Genomic DNA, 14,198 nt, shown 5'->3' with positions numbered 1-14,198 from the left:
TAGACTGAAAATGCTGAAGGCAGATACTTTTATTATTATTATTATTATTATTATTTCTTTATTTCTTTACTGCCCACAGGGGGCTAAACCTACCCCTCATCAACTTTTTCAGATACCATCTGAAAAGGAAAGTGAGAGCTGAGAAAGAAGTGCTGACTTCCAATAGATTTGTTGAAAGGTGGGTGAATGTGGCGAAGATGGTCCTTGTCAGTGGGCCTACTTTATGGGGAAAAGGCTCTTGGCTTAGTAGTCAAGCTACCTGTGGATTTTTCGTGGGGTCTCCATGAGTACCCCTGAGCTGCTTGCCTCTTTCAGGCATTTTCTTTGTTATATTTTTCATTGCTGTCAACTTTTTACATGACACTTTATGTAACCCCATTTTGTCCTTTATGTTTTGTAATATCCAATCTTATTTTTATCAGCCCTTGTGGCTAATAAAGAAAGGATTATTATGTTTTGTTTTATACAAGCTGTTCCAAGTCTCACCCAGTGACGTCAGATAACAGCAAGTTGGACATTTTATTGTGGCTGCTGTTTATGACAAACAATGATTTAATTCAGGGAAAGAACATGCGATACTGAAAATTAAGAGCTCGTTAAGTTTGTTGTAATATTTGTGATTCTGAAAGGTTTTAAAAGATTTGGGTATTCTCAGGTTGATAGTGTTTTACTTAGGATGTGGTCAGTACCCACGAGAACAATTTTTGTAGTTCTGATGCTTTAGGGTTTCCTGGTATTATGCAATAGTGTTTAAGTGTCATTTGATAAAATTCCCTAGGCTCCGGTGATCACGCATTCAGATATTGCTTTTAAATGCCACATTTTTCAACCTTTGGAAGGTGTCTTCTCTATAGCTTTGGGCCAACCAAAGCCTTGTAAGTGGATTTGGTTGATGGCAGCTGAAAGAAGCCTGTCCTGTCAAACTGTCCAACCCATGCCAGCATGGAAAACAGACATTAAATGATGATGGTGGTTGTGTGTGTATGTGTGTGTGTGCAAATACTCTTGTCTAGACATCGTGTGATGGTTGTAAATGAGCATCACTGTTATACAAGTGAGGTTGTTTGTTTCCAGTCTTCTGTGAAAAACCTGTCTCGTAATGGGGTAAATATCACTTTGCTTGGAAACAAGTGAAGGTTGGTGACAGGGAGAGCAACATCCATGGAAAAGCGGACATTAAGTGATGATGATGATAGCCTGTTTTAATGCTGTTAAAAGTCTTTGCGGCTATTGATCAAACTGAAAACCTGATTTTTACACACAAATTCAAGAATTTTCTAGACTCAGTTTGTTTTATGAAAAATGATTTTTAAAAAAAAATTCCATGTAGCAGCTTCTTTAGTCATTTTGGAGTTTATAACTGTAAATGTTTTCTGTGTTGTTACTGAGACAAATTATCTTGTTTTCACAGTTTTAAGTTATTAATATTCATTAATGAATAGGATTTGTGTAAACTGAAAGTTTCACATGATTTTTTTTTTTTTTACTTTGTTAGCAACAAAGGGTTTCTTTCTGTGCACAAAAAAAATAAAATAAAATAAGAAGGACAAAGTAAAAGAAAAAAATGTACTCTGGGAGGAAATATGCATACAAGCGCCCTAGAAAGGTTTTGCTGTTTGACTAAGCTAAAATATAATTGGAAATTAGAAACTTCAGAAGTTTCTAAAAGACAACATATTTAAAGATTACTATCATCAATGTTATTGTGAAGCATGCATCCATGTGTGTGTGTGTGTGTGTGCTAGTTTTAGTCAGCAAAATTGTTAATTTAGTTTTTATCTGTTGTAATTTTCTTCCACGATTCTTGTTTCTTTTTCTTATTAATTCTGTTTTGTTTCCTATTGTTTGTATCCTGACAACACTTCAAATTGGTTTTAATTCTTATCCATATTGGATAATGGTTGACCAAAGATTTGTGAATGGATTTGGCAAGTGGAAACTGAAAGAAGTCTGTCATGTGATTGTACTGGTCATCATCGTCATTATTTAATGTCCTTTTTCCATGTTGGCATGGGTGGCATGGCTGTAGGGGGCTCTGTCAGGTTCTGTGTCTACTTTGGTATAGTTTCTACAGCTGGGTGCTTTTTATATGGCACCGGCATTGGTGAGGTCACCAAGTACCCACAAGATAAGATCTCGCAACTGAACAGGGCATGGACTGGAGGAATAAGAAACTATGATAGAGGGAGAGGAGCAAGTATCTTGCTGAAGAGGTGAATGCCTACCTGGAAAAGTATGTGTGGGTGTGTGTGTGTGTGTGAGTGAGTGTATGTGCGAGCGTGTGCGAGCGAGTGCATGTGGGAGGGAGGGAGAGGGAGAGGTCCAGGTACAATGCCAATATGTACAACAAATATGGGAAAGGATTGAAGAGCAGAAAAGGTGGATGTGTAGATCAGTGAAAAGAGTGTGGTAGATAATTAGAGATGGGGAATGAGTTGGATGTAGAGGGTGTGTGTGCGTGTATGTGTGTGTGTTTAACTGTTGGTTGCCTTGACATTGCATGATAATTGTAAACAAGTGCCACCACCAAACAGGCAGTGTCGTTTGTTTGCGGTCTTCTGTGAAAACATTTGTCCATGGGAAAGTATTACCTTATTCAGAAACTGGAGAGTGTTGGCACCTGGAAGGGGTGTTCAGCTTTTAAAAAAATCTGCCTCAGCCAATTCCATGGAAAAGTTGATGCTGATTCTTGGCTGTTTCTCTTGCTTTTGCTGTAACCAGCAACATTTGGTTTTCCCAGTTCAGTTCTTCACTCATTTCAATTCCTAACAGCAAGTAGGCCAAATATTTGAGTGGATAAGCTATCAGACTTCCCTGACGTGCTGCTCTTGTAATGAGATCCTTTACATGCGTCATTATGTTTAGCTGTCAAGAATCTGCCCCCTGTAAAAGACATAACACTGCAGAACTCAACACCACAAACTGTTGTCTTGGTCGCCAGCGCCATTATGCATTTCTTTGAAGAAACTGTGTTAAATGATTTCTCCAGAAAGTTGGGAAACTGGGAAATAAACAGGACTAACATCGTCAACCTTGTTTTAAAGTCTGTTTTTCCATACTTGCATAAATTAGACTGAATTTGTTGAAGGTTTTCTACAGCCAGATGCCCTTTTTGTCATCAACCCTCAAGTCTAATTAAAGTGCTTCTATGTAGTTGTTTGGCCTGCTAGAAATAGTAGCCAGGTCTCTGTTACATCAAACCCTATTGTCTTCCAAAAGGAATGATACATTTGATTGAGAGTATATTACACACTACTCGAGAAACAAAACGTGTTGATTGTGACAGAAAAGCCATCACCTATAGGACTTCTCTCTTGGGGCTTACCTGGTGTTAAATTAATACTTCTGCTACTATAACAACTACTGTGTACCAGTAATATATTAGGATCAGTTCATGAGACTGAATTCCTTCCTCACAAATATATCACTTTGTGTTATCATTAGGATTCATCGTCATCTTTTAACATCCATTTTATTTTCCATGCTGACAAGTGTCAGTTTGACAGGATCCAGCTGGTTCAAGAACTGCTGGTACCATGTAAAAAGCACCCAGTACACTTTGTAAAGTGGTTGGCATTAGGAAGGGTATCCTGCTGCAGAAACCTTGCCAAAACAGACAATGGAACCTGGTGTGGCCTCTGGCCTTTACCAGCACCTGTCAAACCATCCAACCCATGCCAGCAAGGAGAATGGGCATTAAATGAAGATGAAGGGTGTTAGATTGTTATAGTTTAGTTATTGATGGAAAATGTAAGCAGAAAAGATGTTCTGAAGGTTCTAGTTTAGGGAAAGCTTGGTTAAAAAGTGTTTTAGTGCCTCAAGCTGTAGTCAGTTCTCTGGGCAAGTGGCCATTGTGTATTTAGCTTTAGGTAGATATGGCACACTCATTGAAGTGTGAGTAGAAGGAAGAGAATAAGCTATGTTGAGTAAGAGGGAGGAAAGGACAACACTGGTGTTATCTTTATCTCAGCTAAGAGATTTAGTGTTATGCTGTGGATAAGATCAGCCAAAAGTATACTAGAAAAGTGAAGAGAAACAGTAATCTTAATGATTTGAGCTTATGTGGCAAAAGTAAAATCGGATTAAAACTCGTGTTATGAAGATAAAAGAGAGTTGTCCTTCATACAATGGGTAACTTTAGAAATAGACTTTTACATCCTTGGGTTGTAAATAGGGAAATGTGGCATGCTTCTCCCTTTTATTCTTTTACTTGCTTTGGTCATCAGACTGCGGCCATGCTGGGGCACCACCTTGGAGAATTTCATTTGAACAAATCAACCCCAGTGCTTATTATTAGGATAGGTACTTATTTGATTGGTTGCTTTTTGCTGAATCACTAAGTTACAGGGATGTTGACATACCAACAATGGTTGTCAATCAGTGGTAGAGGACATGCACACATACACACACATAACCACACACGTATATACACACACCCACATGTGTATAGGTGTGCGTCTTTGTGTTGACAACTGGTGACAACTGGTGTTGGTGTGTTTATGTCCCCATCACTTAGCTCTTTCAGCAAAGGTAACTGATTTGATAAATGCCATGGTTAAAAAACAAAACAAAAATTAAGTACTGGGATCAATTCATTTGACTAAAAATTCTTCAAGGCAGTGTCCCAGCATGGCCACAGTCTAATAACTGAAACAAGTGAAAGATAAAGGATAAAAAAGGCACCTCTGCCCCCATGTCTAACATCCAACTCATTCCTTTCTCATCAGAATATAAAATTCTTGTAACTTCCAATTTTCATTTTCCATACAAATAACTTGGGTCATGTTCCTCTAAATTGCTTCCTTGTTAAAGTCCCATAACCTGACTCTGCCATCCACATTCTTATTATATTCCTAAAATAAAACAGGATATAGGAAATATGAGGAATTTCTAATGTCTGTTACTGTTTGGAAAAATATTTTCATATAAAACCCATTTTTCTTCACAAAATTTATGATGCATGTTTAATTTTTATATTTTCATTTCTCTTTCAGTGTGTGGACCATGGTTTTCCCAGTCAACCGAGGGCTCTTGCATATGACCCTAAGCTGAAGTTGCTTGCAATAGGAACTAAAACAGGAATATTAAAAATGTATCCTTTTCGCATCAACATAGTTCACTTTGATTTTCTGCATTTTTTGTTATCATTATTATTATTATTTATTTCTTTATTGCCCACAGGGGGCTAAACATAGCAGGGACAAACAAGGACAGACAGAGATTAAGTCAATTACATCGACCCCAGTGTGTAACTGGTACTTATTTAATCGACCCGGAAAGAACATAATGGCAGACAAAATACCGCTAAGCATGTTGCCCGACATGCTAACATTTCTGCCAGTTCACTGCCTATTATTATTATTATTAAGGCAGCGAGCTGGCAGAATTGTTAGCACATTGGACGAAATGCTTAGCAGTATTTCATCTGTCACTACGTACTGAGTTCAAACTCCACTGAGGTTGACTTTGCCTTTCACTCTTGATGTTCTGAGTTCAAATTCTGCCAAGGTCGACTTTGCCTTTCATCCTTTCAGGGTTGATAAATTAAGTACCAGTGAAACACTGGGGGTTCGATGTAATCGACCATCCCGTCTCCCAAATTTCAGGCCTTGTGCCTATAGTAGAAAGGACTATTATTATTATTATTTAAGGTGGTGAGCTGGCAGAATTGTTAGCTTGTTGGGCTTAGCAGCATTTTGTCAGTGTTTGTGTACTGAGTTCAAATTCTGGCAAGGTCACCTTTGCCTTTCATCCTTTTGGGGTCAACAAAATAAGTGCCAACTGAGCACTGGGGTTGATATAACTAACTTATCCCCTCTTCCGAAATTGCTGACCTTGAGCCAAAATTTGAAACCATTATTATTATTTGGGGGTGAGCTAGCAGGATCATTATAATTTTGGAAAAATTGCTTTATGGTATATCTTCCATTCTGGGGTCGATAAAATTAAGTACAAGCCAAGTAGTGAGGTTGGCATAATTGACTCACCATTTTCTGTCAAAATTGCTGGCCTTGTTCCAGGACTAACTAAACTATTTGAAAGGATTTTCAGGCCAGGAATTATTATGATAGCTTCTATAAATCTCTGCCTTAGCAGTGCTGCTGAGGAGTTGGCAGGTCCAACATGATAAACTCTACTGGCACAGAAGTGCTGCCAGGCAGTTGCCTAATATGTGCACAGAGCAACAAAGCTGTACTGCATGCATTTGTGCAATGCTTGAGCATTGCTGATTCACGGAACTGTCTGTTGAACAAATCTGACCATTGGCAGAGTCCATTGTGTGGATTGCCCCATCACCCAAAGCAGGCAGTGTTCACTTATGTGGTTTTGGATTCCATCCCACTTGGTGGTGCCTTGGGCAAATGTCTTTGTACTTTGGTACTATCAGTGCTCTGTGTGGGAAATTTCTTTGATGGAAATTTGTACAGAAGCCCTATGTATATATGTATGTGTATGTGAGAATGTATTTGGATTTTAATTTCTGTATATCTTCACACTGATGCAGAAAAAATAGATCTAAAATTAATGATGATTACAAAAAGAAACCAAAGTGAAGCTAACATGTCTCTACCATGATGTGAATTTCAGTTTCAACACTCAGTCTCAGGCGAAGTTACATTGTTGAACAAACACAACTATAAAATAGATTAATTTTACATTATAACACAATGAAATTCTCATAGTTTAAGCTAGTAAAAGTCAAGTCCTGTCTTTGAGTCTTAGGACTTATAGGATCAGTTACCTGGTTTCCGTGTGCATATAAAGCAATTGAGATCAAAGCAATCCTCCTGAACGGGATACAAGTTCATCACAGGGTTAATCATTAACAGCTGAGTGGGATGGCGCAGTGTGAAGAGGAAGTGTTTTGCACAAGAATACAAAGCACTGCCTGGCCCAGGAATCAAAACCATGGCCTTACGATTGTGAGTGCAATGCCCTAACTAGTAGGCCATGTGGCTTCCTTTTTTTTTCATAATTTAAAAAAATAGATATTGAGTAAATAATTACCTTAAAAATTTTCTTAACAACTGTTTCTAGTTATGGCGCACCAGGTGTAGAATTTGTTGGTCAGCAAAAGAAAGATGTTTCTATTAATCAACTTTTCTTTTTACCTGAGCAGGTATGTAGTTTTTTTTCTTTGTTTATTACATAGAGAAATTCACTTCACAACCATGTACTTTTGGGTTCAGTCCGACTGCACAGTACCTTAGCAATTGTCTTCTATTGTTATTCCGGGCTGACCAAAGCCTTGTGAGTAGATTGTTAAGAGACACTGTAGACGCCCGTTTTATGTGTGTGTGTGTGTGTGTATGTGTGTGTGTGTGAGTATTTGTCTCTGTATCTTGACATTGCCAAGTAGTTGTAAATGAGCTTCACCATCATTCAAGCAGTGTTGTTTGTTTCCAATCTTCAATGGAAACATGTCTAGCCAAGGGAAAATATCTTGGAAACAAGTGAGGGTTTGTGATAGGAAGAGCATCCTGATCTTCCTACTGACCCGTGGAAGTTATGATAAAGGAAGGAGTAAATCAGTGAAGATACCGACTCTTCAAGCCATGGTACATGCAGGAACCTATCTAGGAGAATGGTAACTCCTAAAGAGAAAACAATTTGATTCAGTTTAGCTGGGAGTCTTTAAGTCCTGTTTGTAAAATAGTCAATGTTCAGAAGAGCATTCAACTGTGAAACCCATGCCAAAATAGATCACATAGACAGTGATAGATTAGTTCAAATCAGTTTGTATTAATCAAGCCAACAACTGAAGGCAATCTTAGCCATGATAATTCTAAAGCCATTTTAGCAGGATGTAGATGACGCTACTAATATGTCCTGTTTTTATTTAAGATGGCATGATGGGATTTGAGGGAAATTTGCCTGCTATTTTTAGCAAGTCAAGCAACCCACTTAGCAACTCCCTCTTTTCTCTGTTGCTGTATGTATATACAAGAGGTGACATATGTCTTCACAAGAAAAAGAAAAATCAACTTAGAATTACCATCAGAATACATAAAATGATAATATAAAATACATATTTTAAAGATTTTCATCCGTTAACGTATTGATGTTTCCTTTTTTATTATGTTTGAAAATAGACTTTAAAAATAAAAAAAAAAAAACTGTCTTGTGAATATTTTTTCAGGGTCGTCTCATCACCCTTTGTAGTGACAACTCCCTACACCTTTGGGAGATTAATGAAAAGAAGGAAGGAAATGCTGTGTTGGAAGAGGTTAAAGAAATTTCCATGGAATGCAAGTGAGTTTTTTTTTGTTTTTCTGCTAAGGTTGTTGTCCAGAGATTTCTGAAGGGGAAGTGTAGTTCACAAAATGGATTTTTGATGGTAATTATAAATAAGTTATTCATAGATGCATTAAAATAATTCAGACTTTGTTCTGCTCATTAGTAATATTGATTTTGTATTAACACCCCTCTCCCTTATGTAAATTCAAGTCATATGTAAAATTGTACTGTGTGTGTGTGTGTGTGTGTGTGTGTAGGCTAAGGCATGGCTGTGTGGTAAGAAGCTTGCTTCCCAACCATATGGTTCTGGTTTCAGTCCCACTGCATGGCACCTTAGGCAAGTGTCTTCTACTATAGCTTCAGACTGACCTAGACCTTGTGAATGGATTTGGTAGAGGGAAACTGAAAGAAATCTGTCTTATGTGTGTGCAATTGTCCCTGTAACTTAGCAGATTGGCAAAAGAGACCGATAGAATAAGTATTAGGCTTACAAAGAATAAATCCTGGGGTCGATTTGATTGACTAAGGGTGGTGCTCCAGCATGGCTGCAGTCAAATGACTGAAACAAGTAAAAGAATATATATATATACACTCATATATATAGGCTTGGTTGTATGGTAAGAAGTTTGTTTCCCAACCACATGGTTCAGGGTTATTTCCCTCTGCACGTCACCTTAAGCAAGTATCTTCTGCTGTAGCCCTGTGCCAACCAAACCCTTGTGAGTGGATTTGGAAGACAGAAACTGTAAAAAGCCTGTTTGTGTGTGTGTGTGTGTACATTGAGAGAGAGAGAGAGAGAAAAATGGTAGGTTTTCTCAAGTAGGTTGATGTAAGAATTAAGCCCCTAATTCCTCATTGGAAGGAAATAATTTATTTCATATTTGTGACTCAACTGTCATCTCTAAATGTAGGAAGGGCATCCAGCCATAGAAATTTTGTAAAAGCAGACACTGGAGCTTGAAGCAGCCCTCTGGCTTGCCGGCTTCTGTTGAACTTCTAATCCATTCCTACCCAGAAAACAGACATTAAATGGTGATGATAAAAACAACTGATCAGAAGACCCCACCCCCACCAAGATATAAAATAAAACGGATCAATAAAAAGGGCCCATTATTGTCTTTGTCTGTGTTAAATTTACAGAAGGTTTGAATTAGTTTGATGTGAGGTATTTGTTGGCAATATCAATAGGGCAACGGAATGCCTGCTTAGAGCGGATTGTGTTTCTGAATCTAAAAAGGTAACTTCCCCTCTCCCACCACCACCACCACCGCTACCGCAGTTCTAATATCATTTATATTTTTCTCTTTTAGCAAACTGAAGACCATTTCCACATGCTCTTTGACTCTGAATAGTGATAAGTTACTTATTGGTACAGAGGGAGGAAATATCCATATTTTGGAGGTGCAAACTTTTACACTTTTGGAACAAATCATCAGCCAAGATGTCGTCATGCAAAGGTAAATGTGGAAATCAAATTCTTCATTTGGAACCATTTTTTTTTTTTTGTTTTTTTTTCAACTTGATCAAAATATATCTAAGAACAAATGTTGATTTCTTAAAATTAAGCATTTTTCAAAATGCACCAACCAATTGTGGTCATTGCCAGCCCCTTCAGGCCCCTGTGCTGGTGGCATGTAAAAAGCACCCACTACACTCTTGGAGTGGTTGGCATTAGGAAGGGCATCCAGCTGTAGAAACATTGCCAAATCAGATTGGAGCCTATTGCAGCCCTCTGGCTTCTCAGACCCCAGTCAAACTGTCCAACCCATGCCAGCATGGAAAACGGACATTGAACGATGATGTGATGATGGTTCAATTACAACTTTCTAATGTATATATTCAATGCATGGTTGTGTGCCTAAGAATTCCACTTTGCAACTACATGGTTTCAGGTTCAGCCCCTCTTTTGTACCATGGCTCAAAGCTGGCCAAAATCTGAAGCCTTGTGAGTAGATTTGGTAAACTGTAACTGAAAGAAGCCCTGTCTATCCTTGTCTTGATATCGTGTGATAATTGTAAATGAGTGTCACTGTCATACAAGCAGGGTCATTCATTTCCAATCTTCTGTGGAGCATGTCTGGCCATGTGGAAACTAATTCCTTACATGAAAATGAGTGAGGGCTGGCAATAGGAAGGACATTTGACCATAGAAAATCTGCCCCATTGATATCCATCTGGCTCATGCAAACATGAAAAAGAGGATGTTAAAATAATGATAAATGAACGAAGACGATGCTTCCTTTTCTCCACTTCTGTGGGTGTATATTTTGCATAATTGATAGAACATGCCCTTGATCTCTCAAACTGATCATGCTGACTTTGTGTGCTTGATAAATCACTTGTAGCTGTTACATTGTAGAAGTATTGGGGATTGCTGACCAATTCCATGGATATTCCTCAGTTTCATTAGAAGCTACCAAGTATTAAACATCTATCAATACAGCTTTTTAAATATTTTGTTCATAGGTTTTATACACACACACGCACACACATTTAGTACATAATAACATATATTTATAGGCTTAGGAGTGGTTGTGTGATAACTAGCTTGCTTACCAACCACATGGTTCCAGGTTCAGTCCCATTGCGTGGCACCTTGGGCAAGTGTCTTCTACTATAGCCTTGGGCTGAGCAAAGCCTTCTGAGTGGATTTGGTAAACAGAAACTTAAAGAAGCCTGTCGTATATATGTGTATATCAGAATCGAAATCGATCAATGGAAATTGCAGATGTGTTACCAGTGCCGGTGGCATGTCGAAACTCTACTTGTGAAGACCCGTTGAGGCAAGTGAGGATCAGAATGGAAATCGATCAATGGAAATTGCAGATGTATTACCAGTGCCGGTGGCATGTAAGAGAACCTTCCGTTTCGCGACCGTTGCCAGCACCGCCCCGTTTCGTGTCCGTTGCCAGCTTCGCCTGGCCCTTGTGCCGGTGGCACATAAAAAGCACCATCCGTTCGTGGCCGTTTGCCAGCTCTGTCTGGCACCTGTGCGGGTGGCACGTAAAAAGCACCCACTACACTCACGGAGTGGTTGGCGTTAGGAAGGGCATCCAGCCGTAGAAACACTGCCAGATTTGACTGGGCCTGATGAAGCCTTCTGGCTTCACAGACCCCAGTAGAACCGTCCAACCCATGCTAGCATGGAAAACGGACGCTAAACAACGATGATGATGACGATGATATATATATATATATGTGTGTGTGTGTGTGTGTCTGTGTTTGTCCCCACAACATGGCTTGACATCCGGTGCTGGTGTGTGTTTACGTCCCTGTAACTTAGCAGTTTAGCAAAAAGAGACTGATAAAATAAGTACTGGGGTCGATTTGCTCAACTAAAAGGTGGTGCTCCAGCATGGCTGCAGCCAAATGACAAACAAATAAAAAGAATATAACATAATAGAATAAGTAAAAAAAAGTTAACAAATGATTGAAATTACCGGAATGAAAAATACTTTATTCATTTGTGACTTGAAGATAAACTGTATTCTTCATAAGAGTTAGTCCTCACACACATACACATACATATTAATGGTGTATGCACATATACCACACTCTCTCTTATGTGCACACCTGTAAGATTCATATGTGTGTTTGTGGCATTCATTTGAATCTCTCTCTCTATTGCACACTAACTCTTACCATCCCCTTTCCACTGTGTGACAGATTGTTTACACCAGTGGTTCCCCACCCCCCCAGTTCTAAGGCCTGAATTCCTAATGTCCCTCCCCCTCCAGCACTCACCATCACAGACATAGTCCATTATTCAAAACAAAGTATTTCAGAAATAAAACTTAAACCTAATTAACCCTTTATTTTGTTTGTTTGTTTTTTTCCCATCCATTGCCCCATTTTGGTCACCCCATTATCGCCCCATCTTTCTTCAACACCCTCTGAATCTTTCCACCACCCCCATGAGGGCAGTACCGCCCACATTAGAAACCACTGGTTTACACCACAGGAATATACCATTAACACTCTAACATAATGGATAATACAAGGGAGTGCGGAAATGTTCCTGGCTTTGGGTAAAAGAAAATACAGGAGGATCAGTTAATTATGGTTTTAGTCAATATATTCCCCACTCAGATTCACACACTTATTGCAGTGATCCTTTAGTTTTTCTAAGCCCCATAAAAGAACTCGGAAGGTTGGCCCTCCAACCAGTCCTTTCACAATGCCCCTGATGCCGAGAACTTTTCAACATCCCCTTGTACAATGTGTTTGCTTATTAATGTTGACTTATCAATACCTTACATCTTTTTCATTACAGTATGCCTGAAGTCTCGTCAAACCCAGGTGCTGTTGAGGCTATTGCTGTTCATCCTACCAATCCTGACAAGGTACCATTTGAGTTATTGTTTATCCCACCGGCATGTGGCTTAGTGGTTTGGGTATTCAGTTCCTAATCATCAGGGCATGAGTTCGATTCCCAGTAGTGTGTTGTGTCCTTGAACAAGACACTTTATTTCACATTATTCCAGTCTGCTCAGCTGGCAAAAATGAGTTCTCCCTGTATTTCAGAGGGCCAGCCTTGTCACATTCTTTGTCACACACGAATCTTCCTGAGAACTATGTTGTGGGTACGTGTGTCTGTGGAATGCTCAGCCACTTGTATGTTAATGACGTGAGCCAACTTTTCTGTTGATCAACTGAACCCTCATCGCTGTAACCAAAGAAGTGCCGGTTTATCCCAACACCCTTCTCTCTCAACAAACCCCTCTTCTCAGAATTACTAGCTTTGTACCTAAATCAAAAATTATTATTTAAGTTGGCAAAATGGTTAGTGCTTTTGACAAAATGCTGAGTGGCATTTCTTGTATCCTTTTATATTTTGAGTTCAAATCCTGCCAAGGTTTTGGCATAACTCCACTAACTAACAAAACCATAAATATTATTAATTAAAGTTTTCCTTTAACCCCTTAAATTGACCAAATCAGGCCCAAATATTCTACTTGTTCTATGTTCAAACTGACCAGATCCGGGCTCTCGCACTTAAGGTGACATTCTAAAAGTAAACAACTGCATCATGGAAATCTCTAAACTATGAGATAATGCATGATTAATAGAAAGCATTGTGAATAATGATTACAATATATGGAGTAATCTGAAATCTAAGAGGTTAATTGAGTGGGAATCATTTTCTTTTTTTTTCTTCTCTTTATAGTTTCTTATTGGATTCAATCGTGGTTACATAGTTCTGTGGGACAACAAAACCAACAATGCTGACCGTACTTACAATGCAAGCCAACAGCTGGAGAGTTTGGACTGGCACCGTAATGGTACAGATTTCATTACTGCGCATGCAGATGGCAGCTATCTAAAATGGAGCACCGAGGAATCTTCGTCTCCAAAAGAGTCTTCGACAACACCTTATGGTAAGTTGCGTATTTTTGAATAGGTGCACACCTGGTTGTGGGGTTAAGAAGCTTGCTCCCTAACCATGTGGTTGGGGCTCAGTCCGTCTGTGTGGCACATTGAGCAGGTGTTTTCTACTATGTCCCCTGGTCAACTAAAGCCCTATAAGTGGAGTTTGTAAATGAAACTGAAGGAAACGTGTCATTGTGTGTGTGTGTGTGTGTATCCTCATCTTGATATTGTGATGATTGTAAATGAGCATCACCCTCATACAAGCGGCATTGTTCATTTCCAACCTTCCATGAAAACTGTCTCAAGTTATCAGAAAATATTACATTGCTTGGAAACGGGTGAAGGTTGGTGCCACAGGAAGTGTCCTCAAGTAACACCTGTATTATAATTTGAATAGAGAAATTGTAGGGCTCCTGGATCCCTATAGTCCTGACTCACTTGGAACTCTTCAACATCTCTTGTGTTTGTGCCACAAAAAAGTGCATGCAGTGGTGTAAAGAGTGCCATCCATTCATAGAAATCCAGTCAGATAATGACATTTACAGACACCAGTCTTTGGGATCAGCGCTTGGCAACTTGCTCAAGACTGT

General features: G+C 39.1%; 1 protein-coding gene across 6 annotated transcripts in view; it reads left to right on the top strand.

The window, feature by feature from the left end:
• The window catches only part of LOC115212788 (LLGL scribble cell polarity complex component 2), a 160,070-nt gene that overhangs the window by 49,690 nt on the left and 96,182 nt on the right, over positions 1-14,198 (top strand). For all 6 annotated transcript variants that reach the window (XM_029781481.2, XM_029781482.2, XM_029781480.2 and 3 more), the window contains exons 3-8: positions 4,995-5,092; positions 7,039-7,120; positions 8,141-8,253; positions 9,549-9,695; positions 12,512-12,581; positions 13,406-13,616. In XM_029781481.2, the coding sequence (XP_029637341.1) occupies positions 4,995-5,092; positions 7,039-7,120; positions 8,141-8,253; positions 9,549-9,695; positions 12,512-12,581; positions 13,406-13,616 (721 nt within the window). The remainder of the gene's footprint in view (positions 1-4,994; positions 5,093-7,038; positions 7,121-8,140; positions 8,254-9,548; positions 9,696-12,511; positions 12,582-13,405; positions 13,617-14,198) is intronic.

Source organism: Octopus sinensis, linkage group LG6 (assembly GCF_006345805.1).
Source record: "Octopus sinensis linkage group LG6, ASM634580v1, whole genome shotgun sequence".
NCBI lineage: Eukaryota > Metazoa > Mollusca > Cephalopoda > Octopoda > Octopodidae > Octopus > Octopus sinensis.
The sequence above is the reverse complement of the archived record's forward strand: the minus strand, read 5'-3'. Positions and strand labels throughout refer to the sequence as shown.